Consider the following 24,784-nt stretch of genomic DNA (forward strand, 5'->3'; position numbering starts at 1 on the left):
GGCTGGGTGATGGGGGTGGGGGGACGGAGGTCTTGTGTAACCTAGGCAAGGCCTCAAATTTGCCACGTAGCCAAGGATAACTTTGAGCTTCTGACCTTCCTGCTCGCACTTAGGTAATGCTGGCATTACAGACATGAGCTACCACACCCAGTTTGGGCAGTGCGGGGGATCGAACGCAGGGATTGGGCCATGCTAGGCCTGTTGGGCAACCACCCTCTGTCTTCCTGTTTTTATCAGTGGCTTCATCGCTCACCCTGTCAGACAAGCTCACATGTTCGGCTCTCCTCTGTCTCCTTAGCAGCTGGCCAGCCTCTGGCTTTTCATGTCTCGCATAGGCCCCCCTCTTTATCACGCCTCTAGCTCGGCTCTTCAGTCCTGTCCCTAGCCCACTATAGTAGATTGAAACTGATCTCCCAGGCTCTTTGCTTGCCCCCCTCCCTTCATTCCATTGGAACAAACACCCCCAAACAGCTCCATCACCTCACTCCCCACACTCAGCAACAACCAGTGGCTCCCCATTGTTCATCAGCTTTGTTTAAGTCCCTGGGGGTGCACCAGGAGAGTCTCTCTTTATCCTGGCTGCCCACTTGCCCCTACACATCCGTGCCCTAACCTTATAGGCCTCCTCCCATCTGTCCCCAGTATTCCCTGTGTACCCCGCTTCTGTCACTGTGGTGTCCTCTCCCCCAGAAGCCCACTTTTCAGCCTGCTTCCTTACAGCTACACCAAGCATCTGTCATGTTCCAAACACAGCAATGGGTGTCAAGGATGCCGCTGGGGCACCTATCCATCGGCGGGGTGGGGGGGGGGGAGAGCAAGGGGTGGCCTTGAGGTCCATGCTGAGGTCAGGGTGGAGGACTGAGTGAACGCAGAGTCATTAGTCCAAACAAGAAGCAAGAGCATGGGCACGCTAGGGTCTGAGACACACAGGAAATCTATGCAGGAGGGGAAGCCACAGAGGCCAGGCGGTGGTGGCACACCTTTAATCACAGCACTCGGGAGGCAGAGGCAGGCAGATCGCTGTGAGTTCGAGGCCAGCCTGGTCTACAAAGTGAGTCTAGGACAGCCAAGACTACACAGAGAAACTTTGTCTCAAAAGAAGAAGAAGGAGAAAAAGAGGAAGAGTAGGAGAAGGAAGAAGAAGAGGAAGAAGAAGGAGAAGAAGAAGGTGAAGAGGAAGAGTAGGAGGAGGAGGAAGAGAAGAAGAAGAGGAGGAGGAGGAGGAGGAGGAGGAAGCAAAAACACAAGTTCTTTGTTGCCACTCAAGCAAAACAATGACTTGAGAACAAGTTGTTGCTCAGGGAGGAGTCGGGTAAGGAAATGACCTAGAGAGCTAGCAAGCTGGAAAAGATGGAGGGCCGGGACGTAGCTCATCAGGTGGCACGCCTGCCTGGTGTGTGCGAAGCTCTGAGGTCCATCCCCAGCATTACAAAATGAGTCGTGGTGGCACACGCCTGTAATCCCAGCACCTCAGAGATGGAGTCAGGAGCGCCTGGAGTTCAAAGCCATCCTCAGGTACACATCGAGTTCAAGGCCAGCCTAGGCTATAGGAGACCCTATTTCAAAAATAAAAGAGAGGCCCTCGCCGGGGTGGGGTGGGGGGTGGGGGTGGGGTGGGGTGCTGGGCTTATGTAGGGAGCTGTGGGGGAGGTGCAGGACAGAGGGGTGGTCACGGATTTCGGGTGTTCTGCCATTTTGAGGCACAGCTGCTGTTCTCTTTAGCCTCCTTCCCCCCCCCCCCCCGCTTTGCCCCAAATGTTCTGGGTTCTTTAAATCTAAGGAAAAGTTACAGACGAGAAAGACATATGTTCTTTGTGCCTTTCCGAGGAACAATTAACCCCATAGCTAATTACTAGGACACAAAAGACTCCTCTGAGGACAAGGAGAGAGTGAAAAGCCACCTTTCCCTGGAGAAACAGAGAAGCAACTGTCCCTTGCCGGACAGAAGAAGAGAACATTTGTGTGGGGACAGTTTTTAAGCTGTCAGGTGTTGTCTACGATAAAGCATGTGGCCCAGCTGTGTGATTTCCCAGGTTAGTGGGATTTGAAGTCACCTAAGAGCAAACAAATTGAGAAGGTTTAAGGAGCGTTCCAGCAGCGGTGAGCAAAAGAGATGCGTCCACGTGCACAGGGCAGGTAGGGCTGAGGTCCCCAGGAGGCAGTGTGCCCACTGCTGGGACAAAAAGCCTGAGAAAGTAAACTTTTATCTCAGGGTTTCAAAAGCATCCCAAAGCAGGCCCCTGCTGTGACAAACTGCTTCAGAGTAGTTCCCACTTGCCGGTTCCACAATCTCCATGCCATCAGAGCTGGAAACGTGAATAATCTATGTCCCTAAAGACCATTGGCTAGCAACAAAGCCTTGAACACACGAACCTTCTGAGGACGGTGCACATCCAAACCACAGCAGGGCAATCCGAGACCAAAAGCTTCTGCCTATGAAGGGGACCAGAAGTCTGTTCCCAGAGTCACACACAGCAACACCTCTGCGAAAGCAGAACTTTATTCTATATCTTAAATCAGTTTGATAATGGGAAAACACAATCAGAAATCATAGAAATAAAAAAAAGCACAGCCTTTTAAAATAAATGGCCTTCATACCTCAGAGATATAGCTAAAGAGAAAATTAGTAAATTGGGCAATAGGGCTAAGGACGTTAGCCGCCACAAGTCTGAAGAAACAATAGAAATTATGAAAGGTTTGGGGGCTGTAAGGCCAATTAGTAAAGTGCCTGGCACTCACGAAGCCCTGGGTTTGACCCCGGCACTGCATTAATGGAGGTGGTGCGACACTTACATGGAGGCAGAAGAATGGGAGTTTAAGGTTATCTGTCAGCTACATAGCATTTGCAAACAACCTGGGGTTGGGGTGGGGTGGGGGTGGGGTGGGGTGGGGTGGGGTGGGGTGAGGGGTATGGGGGTGGGTGAAGAACAACCATTTAGAACTTCGGTTCCAGTGGCTCCAACACGCTCTTCCAGCCTCCAAAGGAGGCATGTTACATGGTACACAGAAATAAAAGAGACAAACAACAACAACAAAAACAAATCAAAACAAACAAACAAAAAACCCCCACAAAATCCAAGTTTGGACTAGTATGTTAGACTCCACATAGAGACATTAAGATATGAGCCATTGAGCATCAACAGTTACCAAGAGCACTATTAATAATAGAAATTGTCGAGCGGCTAATGTATTCGAGGCACCACACTTAAGTGCTTCGCTCCCTAAGCTTCATAGCTTGCAAAGTAGATATTATGCTATATTAGCTATTGTTGACTGGCAAATACTTCAAAATGCAGGAGCTTGAATCCTGGAACACTTCCTATCAACCAGCGCCAGTGGCAGGAGTCCAGCAGGGGCTGATGCAGATGCAGGCTCTCTCATGGGGCTGCAGTTGGGTGTCAGTCATCTTAGGATGACGGGGGGGGGGGGGGGGGGGGGGGGGGGGGAAGAACTCTCTTCAGAGGGAAGTGGTTCCTGGTGGCCCGAGGCTTCTCCTAGGCTCCTCCCCAGAGGACTGCTTAGGACAGAAGAGCTGGCTTTCTCTGGGTCAAGGTCACAGTGGAAGTCAGTTTCATACCCTATCCAAGTCACTCTCCCGCTGAAGTCTATTGGCTGCACAGACCCTCTGTAGACCAGTGGGCTGGGCTTACAGAAGAGAGTGAAGCCCAGAAGGCCATCTTTGAGACTGGCTGCCAGCAGCGCTCTTTCACATCCAGGAGTGTGAGTCTGAGGAGAAACCTATGAGATCACTAAGGCGGGTCAACACAGTTTACTCAGTTGGCAGTCTTCCCAACGCTAAGTATAAACAGTCCTCCATAACCCTAGGCAATTTAGTTGGGAAAAATAGGCAGGAAAGGCTAGCTCAAGTCTGTGGTACATGTCCTGATAGACCCTCAGCTCTGCCTAGGCTCCTAACTTAGAGTCTCCTCCTTTTGACCTTAACCTCTGCCCTGCCCTAAGGGGTCCACCCTCTCCTGTGCCCTGGGGAGCATCGGCAGGGAGGGGACGCCTTCTGGGGGCGGGGTGGGGGCGGGGCACGGGGGCGGGGCCTCCAGCCTCAGTCCGGTGACTTCCCACCCAGGTGCGGTGGACCAAAACTGCTGGCAGCGCATCCGACAAGTTCCAGGAGACATCTGTATTCAACGAGACTCTGCGGATCGAGCGCATAGGTCGCACCCAGGGCGGCCGCTACTACTGCAAGGCGGAGAACGGAGTGGGCGTGCCGGCCATCAAGTCCATCCGTGTGGATGTGCAGTGTGAGTTGAGACCCCGTGAGGCCCTGGACCCTGACAGTCCGTGCCCCTGCAGGGGACAGCTCTCAGGGGTGGGGAGGAAATAAGATGGAGGCGGGGCATCGTGGTGGAGGATGGAAAAGATCTCTTTGGGAATGGATACCTAAGTGCAGTCCCTCCACCCTGTATCTCCCTAAACCTTTTCTGCATTTCCTTTTCAGCCTCCTCTCGTGAACCTTGATGTAGCCCTTTAAAGTGGACTGGGTGGGCCGGGTGTGGTGGCGCACGCTTGTCATCCCAGCACTTGGGAGGCAGAGGCAGGCGGATGGCTGTGAGTTCGAGGCCAGCCTGGTCTACAGAGTGAGTCCAGGACAGCCAAGGCTACACAGAGAGACCCTGTCTCAGGGAAAAAACAAACAGACAAACAACAACAACAAAAACCCTAAAGTGGACAGGGCATGTTGAGTTATTCTTCTTCCACAGGTGAGGGAAAGAGAGGTACCTAAGTCTTGCTCCCAGCACAGAGTAGGGCAGCCTCCTATGTGAGTTGAGGACACAGGGACAGTTCTGGAATTCTCCTCCCCACTACCCCGTGGGACTGTAGACACCCCCCAGTCACAGACCTGGCTGTACACTGGACTCTCTGAAGAAAGTTTAAAAATGTATTTATTTATGTAGTGTAGTGTGTGACACAGGGCAACTTGAAGGAGCTGTTCTCTCCTTCTTCTGCCTCCTGGGTCCTGGGGATCAAAGGCAGCCATCAGGCTTGTTTGGGAGGGGCCTTTACAGGTTGAGCTGTCTCTCCTATCTGCTGACCCCTGGGCTCCGCTTCCAGAAGTTCTTACGTGAGTGACAGGGAATCTGGCCTGACATCAAGGATTCCCTTTAGCTATCTGCTCAACAACTGTTTATGTTTGCACACGTGTGTAAACACCCATTGGTTTCGAGATGTAGGGTGTTTGCAAGGAGCTAGGCTCGGGCAGGTCCAACCTGTGGTCTGGAGGTGACATGCACCCTACGAAGGCTGTAATTGCAGCCTGGCACAAAATAGTAAGCTCAGTTAAAACATTATGAGTTTTTGTTTGTTTGTTTGTTTGGTTGGTTGGTTTTTTTTTTTTTTTTTTTTTTTTTTTGGTCTTTGGTCTGTTTTGTAAATTCGGCTTTGCAGTTCTCGGTCATGAGCTTTCTAGATGAAAGTGCCAGGTCCCGTTTTCAGAATGATGGACGTGCCTGCTGGGCAATTCCCTATACCTCTTCCAGGCAACAGTGCCCCAGAGATGATCGCACCCATGAGGGGCTCTAGGCAGCCGTGTTAAAAAGAAATTCTAGGCTCAGTTGATAGGATGTTTGTTTTACCTGCAAAAAAAAGGCCCTAGGTTTGATGCCCAGGACTGTATAAATGGTGTGTGGTGGTGTGTGCCTGTAAGACCCACGCTTGGGCTGTGGAGGCAGGAGGATCAGAAGTTCAAGGTCAGCTTCAGCTGCATAGTGAGTTCCAGGCCAGCCTGGGATATGTGAGACCCTGGCTCAAAAACAAAATAAACCTAAAAAAAGCAGCAACAACAAAAAGAAAATCTCCACATTGTTTGAACTGAGTGAAGGCTACCCATCTAGTCTGATTGGCCCTTGAGGAAACTGAGGCCCAGAAGGAAGAGGAACTTCAGTAGGTCATGCTACTAATTCGCAGCCGATGAGGGAGTTGAATTTGGCTTTCAACTTGTTTCTGACCTATAGCTGCCTCTTCCAGTCTATGAAATGTACAGAGCTAGAGGCTCCATACAGGTCCCTGGGGAAGGACAGCGGGAAGCAAGCCTGGGAAGCCATCAGGTCCAGTCCCCGGCCTCTAACAGCTTGGTCAAACTTGCAGAACCAAAGGCAGGCGTCAGCCTCCTGTGTCCTTTGAGAGTGGCTCTGTTCTCCCCAAGGGCTTCAAGGAGCCTGAGCCCCCTGCTCTGGGGTCACCTCATCTTGACTTAGGGCTGGTGTCCTTGCAGACTTGGATGAGCCCGTGCTGACAGTGCACCAGACTGTGAGCGATGTCCGAGGCAACTTCTACCAGGAGAAGACCGTGTTTCTACGCTGCACCGTCAGCTCCAACCCACCCGCCCGTTTTATCTGGAAGCGGGGCTCCGACACCCTCTCCCACAGCCAGGATAACGGGGTTGACATCTATGAACCTCTCTACACCCAGGTCAGGATGGGCAGCTGGCTCCCCACACTTTTGTACCCCCATAAGAGATCTAGGGGCACAGAGGGGCTGGGGCTGAGGCCTGGTGACTTAGATGCCTGCCTACTGGCCTGACTTCAGCAATTCAGTGCCGGGGTGGGAGGCATCTGTTCTAGAGTTCACAAAGCCTGTCTTAAAAAGTCAGAGCGGAGAGGTCAGAGGGCAGGATAAGTGCCAGACAGGCAATGTGTTCCCTGGAGTGTGGCTGGATAGGAAAAAACAAACAAACAAACAAAAACATCGGCAGGACAAGCAAACCATCTATGCCTGTTTCTCAGGCTGAGATGGGGACCCCTGAGCAGACACTACAGGAGTTGGGGTGGAAAGGCCTCTCTCAGTCCATGTTCCCGTGCAGTACGAGGAGACGGTGACAAAACTATTCTGCCAGGGGTGGGGAGCTTTCAGAAGTGACTGCTGGTCCCTTATGTGTCCTGTGGGCCAGACCCAGAAGGGGAGACTGAGGCCTAACCCTGGACAGTGTGCACCAGAGCAGCCTCGGCCTTAGAGAAGCCAGGGGAAGCACAGCCCAAGGCACGGAGGCTTCCTCAGAGAAGATGGTATGGGCAGGGCTTGGGGAGGTAAGACCTAGGATACGAATTGTTACCAGGTGTGGTGGTGCACGCCTTTAATCCCGGCACTTTGGGAGGCAGAGGCAGGCAGATTGCTGTGAGTTCAAGGCCAGCCTGCTCTACAAACTGAGTCCAGGACAACCAACGCTAACACAGAGAGACCCTGTCTCACCCTCCCCCCCCAAAAAAAACCCGAATTGTCTGCTATCTGTAGTATGGGGTATATGAATGAATGTGGCAGACCCCAGGAGACCCAAGCAGATCCCTCACTCCAGCGCTCCATTGTCACCCAGGGGGAGACGAAGGTCTTGAAGCTGAAGAACCTGCGGCCCCAAGACTATGCCAGCTACACCTGCCAGGTGTCTGTGCGTAACGTGTGTGGCATCCCGGACAAGGCCATCACCTTCCTGCTCACCAACACCACAGGTACATGTGCCTCCCCGCCCACACCCCGTGTGGACCCGCTCCCCACCCTGTACCAGCTCCTCCTCCCCAACACCCATTTCTGGGTTTCCCTCCTCCCTGCCAGAGTTTCCCTGGCCCCTCCCGCAGGCTTCTCTGTTTCCTCATCTCCCTCTCCTTTAGCCCTGGAAGCCTCCTGAGACCCCACCTCCTTGTCCCCCTCAGCACCGCCAGCCTTGAAGCTGTCTGTGAATGAAACTCTGGTGGTGAACCCTGGGGAGACGGTGACAGTGCAGTGTCTGCTGACGGGTGGCGATCCCCTCCCCCAGCTGCATTGGTCCCACGGACCTGGCCCACTGCCCCTGGGTGCTCTGGCTCAAGGTGGTACCCTCAGCATCCCTTCAGTGCAGGCCCGGGACTCTGGCTACTACAACTGCACAGCCACCAACAATGTAGGCAACCCGGCCAAGAAGACGGTCAACCTGCTGGTGCGATGTACGTGACCTGGAGGGGCTGGTGGGAAGTAGTGGGGAAAACAGGGTCTCTGTCCTTCAGGGACTACAGGTGGACTGGGAGACGGGACCATCTGTTTGCCCCCAGAGGATAAGGTGTGTCAGGGAGCCACAGTCCAGGCTGTCTGGTTTCCCTGCAATTCAGCAGTCTACCATCAGGGGGCAGAAGAACTGCAATTTGCAATTTACAAGAAGAAGGGTTGGTATTGATGACATGTTTCTTTTAGACCGGTAAATGAAGGCTGCAAAAAGTTAAATGTGGGTACTGCAGACCTCAAGGGAAATTTCCTGGTTTTCTTCCTAGCTGCAGATTAACCAAACTTAAGTGACTGTTACACACATTTCTATAGACCATATATACATTTTTTTTTTTTAAAGACAGGGTTTCACTATGTAGCTCTGGCTGGCCTGAAATTCACTACATAGACCAGGCTTTCCTCCAACTCACAGAGACCCACCTCAAGATGCCGCCCAAGTGCTGGGATTAAGGCTGTTTTGTATATGGGTAAACCTTTAGTAGCATAGAGTGTCGATGAATCTGAAGATAATTACTAAGTGTTAAACAGTATAGAACTTGGTAAAGGTCTAAAGAAATACATATTCATTCCTTACTAACCCTCTGCCTTGGTTGCTTTCACTAGCTGCTTGGGTTTTTGTTTGTTTTTGTTTTTGTTTTGCGTGTGTGGTCTTTGATGGTATCTTTTTTTAAGACCCAAAGACCCAAACTTTCAGGTCAAGATGATCCCAGCACTCGGAAGGTGGAGGCAAAAAGACCAGTAGTGGAGATCAACCTTGGCTACTTAGCAAGTGCAGGGCTAGTCTGGGCTACCCGAGATCCTGCCTCAAAAAACAAAAAACATGGGCTGGAGAGATGGCTCGGCAGTTGACAGCACTTCCTGCTCTTGCAGAGGACCCAAATGCACTTCCAAGCACAAACACAGTGGCTCACAGCTACCTGTAATTCCAGGTCCAAGAAATAGGACCCTCTTCTGGCCTGCATGGGCACCATGCACACATGGGGTGCACATATATACACATCAGCAAACACACACACACACACATACACACACACACGCCCACCCCCAAGACAGGGTTTCTATGTGTAGTCCTTGCTGTCCTGGAACTTGCTCTGTAGACCAGGCTGGTCTCGAACTCAGAGATGCACCTGCCTCTGCCTCTGCCTCTGCCTCTGTCAAGTGTTGAGATTAAAGGTGTGTGCCACCACTGCCTAGCTTAAAAGTGGGATTTTTGTTTTGTTTTTAAGACACAGTTTCTCTGTATAGCCCTGACTGTCCTAGAACTCATTTTGTAGACCAGGCTGTCCTTGAGCTCACAGAGATCTGCCTGCCTCTGCCTCCCAGGGTGCTGGGATTAAAGACGTGCCCCACCACACCTGGTTGGGATTTTTTTTTTTAATGTATAATAATTTTCTAAGACAACAAGCAAATGAATGTAAAAGCCCCAGGCTTATGCCAGCTCTTTAGTCTTGAAAGTGAAATACAGGTGTTGGCTGACAGATGTGGCCGAACCTTTGATTCCGACTGGCTTTTGCATTGGTCTCTCGCTGCCCGGCGTGACTCTTTCTGAGTCCCCTCTCAGCAAGAACCTGACTCTTTTCCTCTCTTTGCCTTGACTTGGATTGAGAAATAAAGTAACAAGATTAGAGCTCTCTGGCCACAGCACATTCCCCATCAAAGATGAGCTGCCTCCAGCTGATCACACTTGACCTTTAAGACATGGGCTGGTGAGAGCTTTCTTGGGTAGTGGGGTCACCTCTCAGGGTGAGTCTGCAGTCTGCCTTGTCCAGCCCAGACCTGATCGCCATGCCCCATGTACCAGTGTTCTGTCAGGTTAAGGCCTCGCCTCTCAAGGGCGTCGAACAAGACTCACATTTTTAAAAGCACCCAGACCCTTTGTTTTCTAAACGATGTGATGTCATGCAATTGTATGCAGGGTCATCATGTTGTATTTTTATCCTTAAACAAACCACACAGGCATATTGTAAAGAGTCAGGCAGTACAAAGGGGGGGGGGGGTAGAATGGTGCAATTAGTTGCTCTTCAGTTTCCTTTGAATCCCTGCTAGACAGAGCCACTCTCAAGGCTCATGTTTCCTTCTAAATCAATACTTTGCACACCCAAGGCTTAAAACAGGAATAAAAACAAATCAGTGTTGCAGCCTAGAAGGCTCTGAGGGCATAAGTTAGACTGGCTGAGCCCCAGCTCCCTCCATCATAAGGAATGCATAGCGAGCACCTTTCTCATAGACAGTGGGACAGATTAGATGCCCTGGTCCATGTATGATGCTTGGGCCCCCGGCATCACACTGATGGTGTGTGCTCACTGAAAATGCCCGGCGTTATCACCAATCTCACTTTTCTGCACTGAGCTCTTAAAAGCTATTAAAACATCTCTGAGCCATTGGAGTCATTTCTAGGCTGAGTGTGTGTTTGTGTGCAGGGGTGGGGTGCAGCCAGTTTGATGGGAGAAGCTGGGGGGAAGGGGAGGAACACGACACCTGTCCCTTGTCCTTGGGTCAGCCCCAGCCCTCCTTAGCTCCCTGTCTCCTCACAGCCTTGAAGAACGCCACATTCCAGATCACCCCCGACGTGATCAAAGAGAGTGAGAACATTCAACTCGGCCAGGACCTGAAGCTGTCGTGTCACGTGGACGCGGTGCCCCAGGAGAAGGTGACCTACCAGTGGTTTAAAAATGGCAAGCCGGCACGCATGTCCAAGCGGCTGTTGGTGACTCGGAACGACCCTGAGTTGCCCGCCATCACCAGCAGCCTGGAGCTCATCGACCTGCACTTTAGTGACTACGGCACCTACGTGTGCCTGGCTTCCTTCCCGGGGTCACCCGTGCCTGACCTCAGCGTAGAGGTCAACATCTCCTCTGAGACAGGTGGGAGCTGTGGGGAAGTGGTGTGTGCGTGTGTGTGGAAGAGGAGGAAGGATGTGGTGTGGGGACGGAAGGACGGAGGGACGAATGGATGGACAGCAATTTGCCAATGGTGCCTAGAGGGAGGAAGACACCATGTGTTCGTACCACACACACGCATGTTGGGTCCCTGTCATAGCCAGGCCCTGGGACAGGCTCTGGGGGGGCGGTGAGAGTGATGGGAAAAATAGATGGCTGCGTTCATTGAACTTGGTAGGAAGATGAACCTCTTTCTGACGGCTCGCAAGGAAACATATCACTGCAAACTGTAATTTGAATGAGGATTGAGAAAGGAACAAGATCTTACTAAGCAAAGGAGGCCAAGGGAGGCCACAGAATCAACACCTGCAATGGCACTGAGGCGGGAGAGCACACTGGCCGTTTGGAGGACGGAAGAGGGAGAGCTGGCCGGGAGAGCAAAATAAGTACGCCCAGAAAGGTCACCCTAGGGATCTCTCAGCCCATGGAGGCTGGAGGTCTAAGGTCAAGCTGCCGGCAGGGTTGGGTCCCTGGCTGGCTGGTGGCATCTTCTCTCTGCGCATGTCTGTGTCCTAGATCTGATTAGAGGAGATCCCATTGACTTCAGCTTTCGAAGGCCTGCCTCCAGTGTAGTATAAGATGTATAGTATCTCGGGAAAACGGTCTCCAGGACCTCATGGAAGCCAGCTGACCTTGGCTGGTGAGCCACGTGACCAAACACTACAACAACAACACTATGGTGTTCCTCCTGTGGCCCTTAAGCAATTTCTCTTGGTGGGAAATTCAACCCAGTGACCTTAGAGAACCCTTCCATCTTGACGTCTGCACACAGGGAAACCCAATGAGACCGCAGAGAGCGGAAGGGGCTTCTAGAAGGAGTTAGACTTGAGTAAGACCTCAGAGTGGATTCACAAAGACCACAGATTCGTTTTACAGAGCACGTTGTGCCAAGTCCTGGGGAGCTAAAAGCCCGGACTCCAGAACCACCAGCCCTTTCCTCAGAACTTACGGTCTGAGCAGGGGAGCTAGGGCTGTTAAGGGAAGGGAGAAGGCAGAGAAAACACTAGAACCCTTACCTGGGAGGCGAAGGACTCTGCAAAGGGGACCCCAGCAAAGGAAAGCCAGGCTGCTTAAGGAAACCGAATAAGTTTTCTGGAGCGGGGAGGTGGCCTCTGCCAGGTCAGGAGATAAACCCAGGAAGAAAAGCAGCAAACAGAACACAGGAGCCCCACAGTGCAGGAGACTGGGTGTGTCTTGCAGCAGGCGAGGGGATTTCTTACAAGGGTGCCCGTGCAGCTGAGACACCAGGGTACACATCAGAGCTGAGGCTGAGAGTGATGGAAAACAGAGTCTGGGGACTGCTTCTCCAGAGCCCAAGTATAGAGCTTTAACCTAAGGGCACATGGCCAAAGAGGGGGGGCATCTCTTCATCCTGGGGGCCCCGTGAGGGAAGGGACCTAAGGCTGCTTCTGCATTTGGCTCACAGGTCTGATGCCTGGAGCACAGAAGCCTTGTAAAAGTCTCTGAAAACAATTTAAACCTGGAGAGCGGGGGAAAATGAATGAACTGGGTTTAAAATAGGAAGAGAAAGCCGTGAAATGAAAGCCAATAGATGCACAATTTTTGGCAGGGTACAATCTATATAAACTAGATAACTGGACCTTCGCCTGGTTTGTACAGCTATTTGCAAATAATCACTTTATATTTAATTATATTTAATGTCCAACACTTGACATTTAATGATAAAATGTTTGATGTGAGCTGAGGCCCAGGGAGGTCTTCTAAAAAAAAAACAACCCTCCATTTGGCAGTGTGTATGGGTGGAGTGGGTTCAGCTGTGAATAATAGAACTCTAATTAACAGTGATTTAACCGCTGGGGTGGGGCTCAGCCGCACAGCCACCGGCTTAGCATGCTTAAGGCCCTGGGGTCCTTTGTGAGCGCCACACACAAGCTAGACGTGTGTTAAGCCATCTTGTAGAAGTCGGCTGGTAAGCAGGCTGGTTTAGGATAGCGACTGGGCTCCTCAAGTCCTCAGCACTCTGACCTGCAGGAAGACCTTTATTTAACGTCTCATTGGTCAGCATTTATTCGGAGGCATGCTGGGAAATGTAGTTTTTACTCTTGAGTGGCCCAAGCCCTGCTGAAACCAGGCGTCCTTTATATTACTTTGGAAGAAGGGCTACAGAATGTTAGGATATAGACTAACATGCAAGAAAAGTTGAAGGGGTGCTGGGGAGCTGGTTTGGTGGATAAGGGCACTTGCTGCTCTTGTAGTGGACGGGGTTTGGTTCCCAGCATCTACGTTGGAAGTCCAGGTGGCTCCTGATGCCCTGTAACTCCACTTCCGGGGGATCCGGTGCCCTCTTCTGGCTTCCTTGGGCTGTGCATGCATGTTTGGATACACATTCATTTACACAAAAATAAATCTGTGAGGAAAGCTGAAGGGCCAGGAGAAGAGGGGCGGGGGAAGGAGAGGTTAAAAGAGTCTGAATCAGGAGGATAAGTTCAAAGCCAATCTGGGTGAACTACAGGAGACCCTAACTGGAGAAAAGGAAAAGGGCAGAGGCCCAGGGCAGAGGTCAGGGGGTCCCTAACTCTGTCCACTCATCTCCACCTTCCTTCAGTGCCGCCCTCCATCAGTGTGCCCAAGGGCCGCTCGGTGGTGACCGTGCGCGAGGGCTCTCCTGCTGAGCTCCAGTGCGAAGTGCGGGGCAAGCCCCGGCCGCCGGTGCTGTGGTCTCGTGTGGACAAGGAAGCCACCCTGCTGCCCTCGGGGCTGGCCCTGGAAGAGACTCCGGATGGGAAGCTGCGGCTGGAGCGCGTGAGCCGCGACATGAGCGGCACCTACCGCTGCCAGACCGCTCGCTACAATGGCTTCAACGTCCGACCCAGGGAGGCTCAGGTGCAGCTGATGGTGCACTGTGAGTCCCCTCCCCAGACACCCAGCCCAGGCCAACCCCGCCCCCCTCTCACCTACTGCTTGCACACCTAAAATATTCTTGACGATCCCTCCGCCAAGGTACAGGGAAGTTAAGCAATTTGCCTCAGTTTGAACAGCGAGACTGGAATTTGGACAAGGTCTAGCTAGAGACAGTGCTCCAAGCTCGGTGACTGTGCCGTTAGGTGTTGGTCGAGTGACCCACTGAGGCACGACCCAGTAGAGGTAGCATGCCTGGAGGGACTGACCCGCAGTCTGAGCGTGGCTGTTGCATGAATGAGAAGGGAGGAGGGACTAACTCGCACTCTGAGCGTGTCTGTGGTATGCAAGTGTGTGTCGGCCCTGAGATCCTCCCAGGCCAAGGTCACGGGAATGCGGGACAGATGAGCCTCCTCCTCCATGGTCCTACTGACGGCAGCCCCGGTCCCCAGTCCCTCCAGAGGTGGAACCCAGTTCTCAGGACGTGCGCCAGGCGCTGGGCCGGCCTGTGCTCCTGCGCTGCTCGCTCCTGCGCGGCAGCCCCCAGCGCATCGCCTCGGCCGTGTGGCGCTTCAAAGGACAGCTGCTGCCCCCGCCACCTGTTGTCTCCGCCGCCGCCGCTGAGGCACCCGATCACGCGGACCTGCGTCTGGACGCCCTGACTCGGGACAGCAGCGGTAGCTACGAGTGCAGCGTTTCCAACGACGTGGGCTCAGCCACCTGCCTCTTCCAGGTCTCCGGTGAGCGTCAGGTCGGGTTCCAGCCCCGTCTGCCCCCTCCCCCACCTGGGGCCAGGCTCCCACCCTCACCCCCCCCCCCCCGCGACTCTGCCACGCCTGTTTGGGCTGCTCTGGCTGCTCAATCTGGCTTCTGAAGTCTTAGGCATTTGGTCCTTCCAAGACCTGCCCATACCCGGTGGGTGTAGATGCTACCCCGTGGATCCAATCTTTGTCCTCCTTTTTTTAGTTTTTTCCAGATAAGTTTTCTCTATGTAGCCTTGCCTGTCCTGGACTTGGCTTTGTAGACTAGGCTGGCCTCGACTTTGCCCTCCCCCTCAAGACCACACTCTTGCACATCTGTTCCTGGTTTTCTCTTGGCCGGTTACTGTTCAGTGCCTTTCTTTGGCCTCTTAGCAGCCACGCCCCTTTCAAATCCAGTCTCTGCAGGCGACTACAGTAGGTTTGGCTCCTTCTGCCTCATCCAATTCCAGACCAGTGTGTGCTCCTGTTCCTCCAGCCTCGCCCACATTCACTATTTGGACCCAGTCCCATCTCTATAGTTCTTGGCCTCAGAGGCTGCAGATGAGGTACCCGCATTGGGTACCCTGGCTTGTAGCTTGGAGGGGAGATGTCCCTAAACAGCTTGGTGAGGTTGGGCTAGCCAGAACATAATCCCTTCTCCCCATGCTCCATCCTCAACCTTTCCCCAGTTGCCACCCTAGAGACACATGCTGTTGGGTACTCAGATGCCCCTCTCCACCACACTTTTGCATCAGACCTCTCCCCATGAGACAACAGGGCTACAGAGGGGCCAAGATGGGGAGCAGTAAGGCGTCATAGCAGGGGTGGCTGAGATGGCCGAGGGCAACAGGCAGGCTGCCTGGGTCACCAGTGGCCTCGTTTCTCCTTTTTGAGAGAGCCTGCCAGATCTGGTGGCAGTAAGCCTGGCGGGGGGCATGTTTCCCTATTGCCTGGCACCCCCAGCTTTCTCAATAGCCCCCCAAGGCACTGGGTACCCCCTTCAACTCTTGCACCATTTGATCCCCTTAACAGCAGGAGAGAGAGGGCTGCAGGTCGCTGGCCACATCTCCCCACCCACTCAGCTTTGCCAGCCAGAGGCCCCTGTGACATTTCCCACCTGCTTCCCCTTTCCCCTGTTCTCCCATTTTCCCTGCCCCCTCACTTTTTGTCCTCCACCCATCATTTCTCCTCTCTTTCCTCCCTATACACCTGACCTTATCTTTATTATGTTTCTTCTTTGACCTCCCCTCTCTATTCTCACCAATACCCCCCCTCGGAACTTACACTCTACCCCATCATCTCTATCCCCAACCACGCCCACATCCCCTACTTCCTCCCCATCATCTCCCCTCCCAATGCCAACTCTCCTTACGACATCCCTTTCTCTTTGTTGCGGCCCCCCCTCCCCGCCTCTGTCCCTCTTTTCCATGGCTCCTCTCTCTCTGTGTCTCTCCCACTCCCAACCTCCACGGCCCCGTGCCCCCCTCCCTGCCCTCTCAGCCAAAGCCTACAGCCCGGAGTTTTACTTCGACACCCCCAACCCCACCCGCAGCCACAAGCTGTCCAAGAACTACTCGTACGTGCTACAGTGGACGCAGAGGGAGCCGGACGCTGTGGACCCCGTGCTCAACTACAGACTCAGCATCCGCCAGGTGGGCCAGGGGCATGGGGCACAGTATGGTGGCGGGTCCCAGAAATAGGGACAGGGGAGGAGTTCCCAGACACAGCCCATGTTGTCTGGACAACTTTTCCAAGGTGGAGGCAAAGTCCAGATTTCGTGGCCAGAGCTGGGAGCCTCTGAGCACCTTTGTCCTCCGTACTGTCTAGGAACCAAACACAAGGCAGTCGGGTCAGGGCAAGGCCAGTATGGTTCACAGAGCAAGAATCTGCTCTGGGGTTCGGGGCCGAGCACACAGGCTCTGTGACACAAAGCCTGAGTCCCTGAGCCACTCTCATGCCTGCCTGGTCCAGTCCATGAGGTCCTGCTCTGCCCAAGAGGCGATAGTGGGAGGGGAAGACTGTGGCCCTTGGGGACACGGCCTAGGGGGCAGAGCCAGCTTCTAGAGAGTTTGGGTAAGTTTACAACTCTTTTGACCCTGGTTTTCCTTATCCGTATAGTCTGAAAAATGAGGCTGTGTCACTATTTCATCTCAGGAGATTGTTGTTTTGAATGTTAGGTGAATTGGTGATGCCTAAGCACTTTGTAGTGCTCAGGACACACTAATTGCCCCATGCCTGTTCCTATAGTATATTACTGTCATATAGTACATTACTGTTATTGTTCGCTATGTCATGCTAACATCATTGTTAGCATAGTGACGGTCCTGGGAGGGGGGCCCCTGGAACCCAAAATTGTGCCAAATCAAAGATAGGGAAACCGAAGGCTTCATACCCCCAGACCTTTGCTCTCTCTGCTCCCCTGAAGCATTCCAGGGCTGGGGCTCCCTCTCCCTTGGAAGTTATGGCCTTTTGGGCATCTGGGAACTCCCCTGTACCCACAGTTGAACCAGCACAATGCCTTGGTCAAGGCCATCCCTGTTCGGCGTGTGGAGAAGGGGCAGCTGCTAGAGTACATCCTGAGTGACCTCCGTGTGCCCCACAGCTACGAGGTCCGCCTCACACCCTACACCACCTTTGGGGCCGGTGACATGGCGTCCCGCATCATCCACTACACAGAGCGTAGGTGATGGTGGTGGCTCTGGCGGTGGTGGGAGGGACCGGGCCATCCTATAAACCCTTCCTACTACTACAACAGCCCTTGAACTTGGAGCACCCCGCTGTGCACGCTTGCCCGGTCAAGGGAAAGACCCTTTCCCCTTGCCCTCCCCAGTTTGGGCACACTTTGCACACCCATACAACCCAGTTCTGACTTGGTTTCCTTTCCTTGCTTGCCTTTTCAGCTATCAACTCGCCCAACCTGTCAGGTGAGACCCTAGTCCTTAACTTCCCTTACCCTTTAGGGACACAGTGTCTCCTGGTGGGACATAGGGAGAAAAATGACTTCTTCCTGTGTTCCCATGGAGATGGGCCAGCGACAGAGGCGAGCTGGAGAGGCTTACGACTATAGTTTATCCTGGGGCTTAAAGACTGCACACTGGTGGAGGGCTCTGCCCGCCACTGTCCGCCAAAGTAGCGGGAAAAGTCGGGCTGTCCTAATTTCATCCGTTTCTGCAATGAAATCCCCTAAACAAAAAGCAGCTTGGGGAAGAAAGGGAGGAGGGATGGATGCTAATCTGCGGTGCTGGGCTCCTTCAAGGGACCTCTGTATGGAGCTCAAGGGGTGTCTGAATCCGAGGAGGCGCGCCACTGCTTCTGACAGAATTCTGACATGTTCTTTAATGGTGGCTATAGAGAGCAAACTGCACTATGCCGTCTGCGGATACCCAGTGCTTCCCCGTCGCCTGCCTCACAGTTGTTGCAGATCTCTGCAAGTGTCGTTTTCATTCATTAGTATTTCAGATCCACAGTAGTTATTAGGCCTAATGCTAGATGTTGTGACTTAATTATATAATAAAGAAGCCCCTGTTATTATATAACAGATTACAAGAATGTTTTGACAACTGTATTCAATATAATTGATTTCCCTTGAAGTCCCTGTGCATTTTATTGTATGTGTCTAGAATCATTATTCTGGAAGGAAGTCTTAAACCAAAAGACTGTGGCACCAAGTCCTGTTCTGGAATAACTTTGTCCTTCCTCCCTCACCCCCCCACCCCCACCCCAGACCCCACTGCCTGTTTTCTCTGGCCCCAAAGCCCAGGACCCATTGTTTGGTTAAGGGGGAGATTGTCGAGGATTAAATAAGAGGGGCTAAAGCTGAACCTCTTCATCTCCCCCCACCCCGTGCTCCACGCAGACAACACCTGTCATTTTGAGGACGAGAAGATCTGCGGTTACACCCAGGATCTCACGGACAACTTTGACTGGACACGGCAGAATGCTCTTACCCAGAACCCCAAGCGGTCCCCCAATACCGGTCCCCCTACTGACATCAGTGGCACCCCTGAAGGTGAGGATGCCGCACGGCCTGTTGTTAGGAATAGAGGGTGGCCTGTGGGAGGAGTCTAGACCTAGGGACCCCCCTCCCCAATCTGAAAGAGGAGGAAGACACAGACAGTCCTCAGGGAGCCCCAGTCTGAGGGAGACAGAACTCTGCCCCAGCTGAAGATCAGAAAGGAAGAAGTCATAGAGACAGACACTTCGGAACGCAGCAGGGCCCTGCAAGGCTCCGTGAGGAGCCTCAGGGAGGACGGGCTTCAGCAGCTTGTGCTAGGTCTGAAAACCCAGAGCAGAGAAGCTGAGTGGTTGAGGAAAGGCTCCTAGTACACCCACCTCCCCAACTGCAGGCTATTACATGTTCATTGAGACATCCAGACCCCGGGAGCTGGGGGACCGTGCAAGGCTCGTGAGTCCTGTGTACAACGCCAGCGCCAAGTTCTACTGCGTCTCTTTCTTCTACCACATGTACGGGAAGCACATCGGTGAGTTGGGGACCATGAAAGACCGTGTGAGCTGTCTGCCAGGGGAGGATGAAGGGGGCCACAGGAGGCTCTGGACTTCCCAAAGAGGCCTAATCTTCTCAAATTGGCTTAACCTGGGAGTAGGGGGGTGGGGGGGGTGGGGAGCTGTGGGTAAGCAGTGCTGAGGACAGAGAACGTAACTTAGCTGTCTTGGTTGCATATAGACTGCGTGTCAGGCACTAGGGTCCATAGGATTCAGAGAGGTTAATATGCGTTTCCCTCAAGACCATGTAGCACAGCAGCATCCCAGGTCTGATTTCCCTGAGTCCTAAACACAGCATGGGAAGGGTGTGTCTCCCTGAGCCCATGAGAGGACGTGGGGTTTCCTAAGTGTGAGAGTGAAGTAAGGAACGCCGGATGGAGAGACAGGACGGGTAGAGCATCACTTTCACCCGAGATCACTGGTACAGCTAAGGCTTCCCATCCATGGCTTCTGACATGTGCCAGGCATCAGTCACTTCGATGCAGGAGATGGGCAAGTCCTCGCCCTATGGCAGATCTGACAGTTAATAGGAGTTAGTGACCACCACCGTGGTAGTGGAAGCACAGCACCATGACAGCAGATGACAATAAGACAGAAGCCATGTGAAGGCTGGTCTGGAGAGACTGCTGAGGACATGGACAATGGTTAATGTGTTGTTTATGCTGGGTATAAGCAGTGCGTGCCTTTGATCTTAGCACTCAGGAGGTAGAGGTAGGGGTCAGTTTGAGGGCAGCCTGGTCTACACAGCCAAGTTCCAAGCTAGGACTGCATAGTGAGATATCATGGTTTGGTTTTGTTTCGCTTTGTTTTTAACCTACAGGAGAGCTAATGTGTTTTACAGGGAGTGAAAGTTATAAAAGAGTGTGCGCAGTAAATATCTCCCACTCCTCCCGGTCCCTCCACCTCTGCAGAAGGCAGTGCACGATGCCTCTCTCTCCTCGCCATTTTATACTCTTGTTTTTATACTCACCTTTTCCCTCTGGACTATCCATCATCTTGGCAATTCTTCCTTATCAGTCCACTGAAGCCTCTTTGTTGTCCTTGCATTGCCCCATCCCCCCTGCACACCCTGGACAAGTTTCCACAGCGAGGGAGGAGGGTCATGCTGAATGGATGAGCCAAGGTGGGGTTGGGTAGGACACTCTGCCTCTCCCAATCTTAGTGTTGAGTCACCTCAGTCCCAGGCAAACATGGCGATGCTGGCTCTCTGTTAGCTTAGAGTGGTGTCCTGAGCATCCATCTAGGTATCAGGAGGAACACAGAGGGTGTGAGAGCCTGGGGCATTAGGGAGACAGACAGCCTGAGGGGACCATCTCTGTGACACACAGACCTTGCTCTGGAGCAAACACTGGGCAGTAAGCCTTTCTGGAGGGAGTTTTGAAGCCACCTGATGGGGCTCATCGTCAGCCCTGTGGGGTGGAAGTGGGCTATTCCAGAGGTGAAAGACATCCTGCCCCTGGACAGAACTACCCAGCTGTGGTGAGACTCCGTTCTAGATCCTGCTGTTCCTCTGGACCACCTGATCCTTCCTGTCACCATCTTCCGGTCTCCCATGCCAGGCACAGCTCTACCCCGTCTCTGGCCTTGTTGGCTGCCACCCGACACTGGCACCCTGAATACTCCAGGCACATTCCCTGCCTCCCAGGGCTTTGCTCGGAATGGCCCCTGGCCTGGAAAGTTAGTCCCTCCTTCACTCAGGGGCCCTGGGGCGTCCTTCACTACCCCACCGGATGCAGCGGTCCTTTTTTTTTTTCCTGGTCTTGCTTTTTTTTTTTTTAATGTATGTGTATGGGAAGGCATGCGTGCATGCCTGTGTGCATGCGTGTGTGTGTGTGTGTGTGTGTGTGTGTGTGTGTGTGTGTGTGTACAAGTCTATGTGAGTTCACTCGCCTGTAAGTGGAGTTCAGAAATGAACCTCAGACATTGTCCCTTTATCAAGCCCCACTTTATTTACGTTTTGTTTTGTTTTGAGGCAGGGTCTTTCTATACAGCCCTGATTAGCCTAGGGCTCACTGTACAGGCCAGGCTGGGCTCAGATTCACAGAGACTCCACCTGCCTTTGCTAGGATTAAAGGTGGACACGACCACACCTGGCCAACCTTAATTTTTGAGAAAGGGTCTCTCCTTGAACCTGGAGATCACTGACTTCACTCCAGAGATGGTTTAAGAGTTAAGAAAAGTATTTGCTCTTCTTGAAGTGGATCTGGGTCCAATTCCTGCCACCCACATGGCATCTCAAAATGGTCTGTGACTCCTGATTTGGGGCATCCGATGCCCTTTTCTGACCTCTGTTGGAACCAGGTACACATGTGGTATACATATATACACACAGGCGACACTCATACAAACAAAATAAAAATGAATAAATCTTTTTTGTTTGTTTTTGGGACAAGGTTTCGGCCCAATATAAACTCAAAATTGTTTTGAGGTTAGGGGCTTGTAAGGACCCTGAAAAGCATTGGGTGGCCGCTTCCTGTTCTGCTGGGACAAGTAGCCGTCTTCTTAGGGGCCCATCCCTGACTGTTGAGGCCCTGCCGGCCTTGAGCCTTTAGCATGTTCCCCAGGCCGGGCTCTGCTGTGTAACCCCGCCTCCCACTGTGCTGGCAGCTTTGGGCACCAGCTGTCCCTAAACTTTGTGTCTCGTCAGTTCTCCTTGGTCGCAGCCAACTCTTTTCATCCAAGGCAGGTAACATTTGGTGACCCTCCCCTGAGTGGGAGGGAGGGTTGTCTGTCTATCTGGCATTGCAGATGGTACAGCTTTGTCTGTGGGCAATGCCATGGAAATGCCAGCCACCGGGGGCCTCTGAAGATGGATTTCTCTTTCCTGCAGAGCCAGGTCTCTTGTGCCATGGGAGTGGTCAAGATGGGTTGAAAGAGACAGCTGGGGGGACACTGACAGAGCCCTTCACTAAAGCCGCAACCCGCTCCTCTCCCAGTGCCCCTCCTAGCATTCCAGACCCGCAAGGCTGCAGCAGATGGGTTCAGTGCCCCTAAGCTAGTGCGCCCTCCCCCCCAAATCTTATCCTGGTTCTTTCACCATAGCCAAGCAGCCCCTGGATTTACGTCTTCAAACAAGCTCATTCTGTGTTTCAGTTTGGGTTTTTGTTGTTTTTGTTTTAGCTTTGTCTTAGCGTCAGTACTAGAGAGAGCGTGGCTCTGAAGGCCAGCCCTAAGACACTCACGCATAAGACACTCACAAGATAAAGAGCTGGGGAGCTGGCTCGGCAGGCAAGTCGTTTGCCGCTCAAGCGTGGGGACCTGAGTTCAGATCCTCTGCACCCACGTAAAAGCTGAGTGGCAGTGCACATCTGTAACCTGATGGGCGATGGGAGTGGGAAGGTGGGGACCAAATCCCAGGGGCTTGCTGGCAAGCCAGCTGCTAGTCAGTAATGCGCACGTGCACACACACACCACGGCATGTGCAGCCACGGCATGTGCATACCTTTCTCCTCAAATAAATAAATAAAAAGTAAAAATAAAAGCAGCGCCTTGGAGGTTGAGAGCGCTTGCAGAGCGTTGAGTTTTGTTGCCAGCACCATGTCAGGCAGTTTGTAATGACATCACTCCAGTTGCTGTGGATCTAATGATCTCCTTAGCCTTCTTAGACGTGTGTGTGTGTACACACACACACAAGTTTAAAAAATCTATATCTTTTTTAAACTATGCAAATCCATGTTTTAAAATAAAAATGGTAAGTCCCTTTCTGCAGCCCAGTAACCGTGCACTTGTGCTCTGCCAATCGGTCTGTGCGGAGGTGAAGGTGCCTGTTCTGCGATGGTTTCATTTCTGGATGGGGACGGTGGCGTGTGCTCGTGCCAGGCCCCACTCATTGATTTACATGGAAAAGAAAGGGAGAAAGGAAGGAGACTGCAAGCTGGTCTGGGGACAGGAACGGGTCGCATCCAGCAGGGTAGTGCTGTGGGCCGTGCTGAGGGAGGGAGAAGCCCGCTTGGGAAAGACAGGAAGGCAGGGGTGTCAAACCAAGCCCACCAAGCTCCCCGTTCTCCCTGCCACAGGCTCCCTCAACCTTCTGGTGCGGTCCAGGAACAAAGGCGCTCTGGACACACATGCCTGGTCTCTCAGTGGCAACAAGGGCAATGTGTGGCAACAGGCCCATGTGCCCATCAACCCCAGTGGGCCCTTCCAGGTGAGTCACCGTCTTGAGGGCTGTTTCTAAGGCGGGTGGCTGCCCTGGCCAGAAGATCTTAGGAAGGTTCCATGCAGGTTCCTGGTGGGAGGGTAGGGGCGGGTGTCAAGGCAGGGGACAGGAGGTAGAGGGGGGCACACTTCCAGGTAGCCCAAGGTGAAGGGGTGGGGATGCTGTGGTGCCAGGCCCAACTTCCCCAACCCCTCCCCCTGCTCTCTGACCCCACCCCAGATTATTTTTGAGGGGGTTCGAGGCTCAGGCTACCTGGGGGATATTGCCATAGATGATGTCACACTGAAGAAGGGAGAGTGTCCCCGGAGGCAGATGGATCCCAACAAAGGTATGCATTGGAAGGGGGTTGGGGGATGAGAGGAGGGGGGGGGAGGGGAGGGGGAGTGGCTTAGGATGCCTGTGTGTCTTACTGTGAGGGACTGCACATCCAGAGTCAGGCTGCGAGGAAAGAAGCCACTGGCCGTGTCTCCCCTTAGTTCACTGAGGTGTCTATAGCAGGTACCACTGTGGCCCAGGTGTTCCCAGTACCAATAGAGCCAGTTGCCTGAGCAGTGACTGTGCGCCCAGGTGCCAGACAGAAACCTGCATAGCAGGCTTGGCTTAATGCTCCTGGCAGCTCCCTGGGATATCAAATACTATTAGACCCATTTTGTAGATTAGAAAACCGTGGCCCACTGGAAACAAGTCCTCTGTTCTGTATCCCCGGAAGCATGAACTGCACCACGCTGAGTTGACAACCCTCATGGGTGTGTCTGTGTGGACTGGGTGAACTCCCACCTTCAGGCTTTCACCCCTGAAGAGAAGAATCAGAGTCACGGGGCCTCTCACGGCCTCATGTCTGTCTCTCCCCGTCTGTGATGGAGCTAACCAGACCCCTGGCCTGTATCTCCTCTATCTTATGTCTCAGTGGTGGTGATGCCAGGCAGCGGAGCCCCCCACCTGTCCAGCCCGCAGCTTTGGGGATCCATGGCCATCTTCCTCTTGGCGTTGCAGAGATGATGAGAGCTGCGCGGCCCCCACCCCACCCTGCCCCCCCCCGGCACACCAAAGTGTCCACATCGTACCAAAGACTGACCCCTGCCAGCCGGGGTGCCCAGGGGCGGGGCCGGCCCACCAGGAAGGAGGCCTTCATTGGCTGCAAGGATGAACGGAGAACACGGACAGAGGCCAGGCCAGGCTCTGATGGTTGTTCAACACACGCATACACTCACACACTCCACACTCACACACACAGATATATTAAAGCACAAGTTTCTATCCGACCCTGCCGGCACCTTCTTTACTGTGGAGACAGGGGACTTACCTGAACGGCGTCCACCACCACCAGGGACCTCGGTGTGACACAGGCCTCATTTTGGCTGCACTGCACTGTTTTTGACCTTGCCCTGTCCCCCCTGACTCAAGGCCCGGACTCCAGCCCAGAGGCTTGCCATCGGGGAGCCAGGTGTGGGCAGGCACTTCAGACTTGGGCCGCCTGGATAGAGGTCACGGGGTTCAGAGGCAAGCCAGGGGGGACTCCGCGACTTCTCTGAGTGTCCCTTGTTCAGAGGCTGACAAGGAAGGGGCACCCCCTGCTGCAGGTAACTGTCCTCAGATTGGAGACT

At 53.2% G+C, this 24,784-nt stretch overlaps 1 protein-coding gene across 3 annotated transcripts in view; it reads left to right on the forward strand.

Moving 5' to 3' along the window:
• Nucleotides 1–24,442, forward strand: part of MDGA1 (MAM domain containing glycosylphosphatidylinositol anchor 1) — a 56,985-nt gene extending 32,543 nt beyond the window's left edge. Inside the window, exons 3-17 of one of the 3 annotated variants that reach the window (XM_084754011.1) lie at nucleotides 4,082–4,256; nucleotides 6,227–6,423; nucleotides 7,322–7,454; nucleotides 7,656–7,925; nucleotides 10,515–10,844; nucleotides 13,486–13,782; nucleotides 14,231–14,518; nucleotides 16,019–16,170; nucleotides 17,020–17,197; nucleotides 17,419–17,442; nucleotides 18,375–18,527; nucleotides 18,865–18,999; nucleotides 23,038–23,168; nucleotides 23,452–23,508; nucleotides 24,088–24,442. In XM_084754011.1, coding sequence (XP_084610137.1) covers nucleotides 4,082–4,256; nucleotides 6,227–6,423; nucleotides 7,322–7,454; nucleotides 7,656–7,925; nucleotides 10,515–10,844; nucleotides 13,486–13,782; nucleotides 14,231–14,518; nucleotides 16,019–16,170; nucleotides 17,020–17,197; nucleotides 17,419–17,442; nucleotides 18,375–18,527; nucleotides 18,865–18,999; nucleotides 23,038–23,168; nucleotides 23,452–23,466 — 2,478 coding nt within the window. In that variant the 3' untranslated portion in view covers nucleotides 23,467–23,508; nucleotides 24,088–24,442. Of the gene's footprint in view, nucleotides 1–4,081; nucleotides 4,257–6,226; nucleotides 6,424–7,321; nucleotides 7,455–7,655; nucleotides 7,926–10,514; nucleotides 10,845–13,485; nucleotides 13,783–14,230; nucleotides 14,519–16,018; nucleotides 16,171–17,019; nucleotides 17,198–17,418; nucleotides 17,443–18,374; nucleotides 18,528–18,864; nucleotides 19,000–23,037; nucleotides 23,169–23,399; nucleotides 23,509–24,087 lie in introns of all 3 variants that reach the window. The other 2 variants (XM_084754010.1, XM_084754012.1) reach the window with 2 other exon arrangements.
• The last annotated feature ends 342 nt before the right edge of the window (nucleotides 24,443–24,784 follow it).

The sequence above is a fragment of the Acomys minous genome (assembly GCF_964271855.1).
Source record: "Acomys minous genome assembly, chromosome: 13".
Taxonomy (NCBI): domain Eukaryota; kingdom Metazoa; phylum Chordata; class Mammalia; order Rodentia; family Muridae; genus Acomys; species Acomys minous.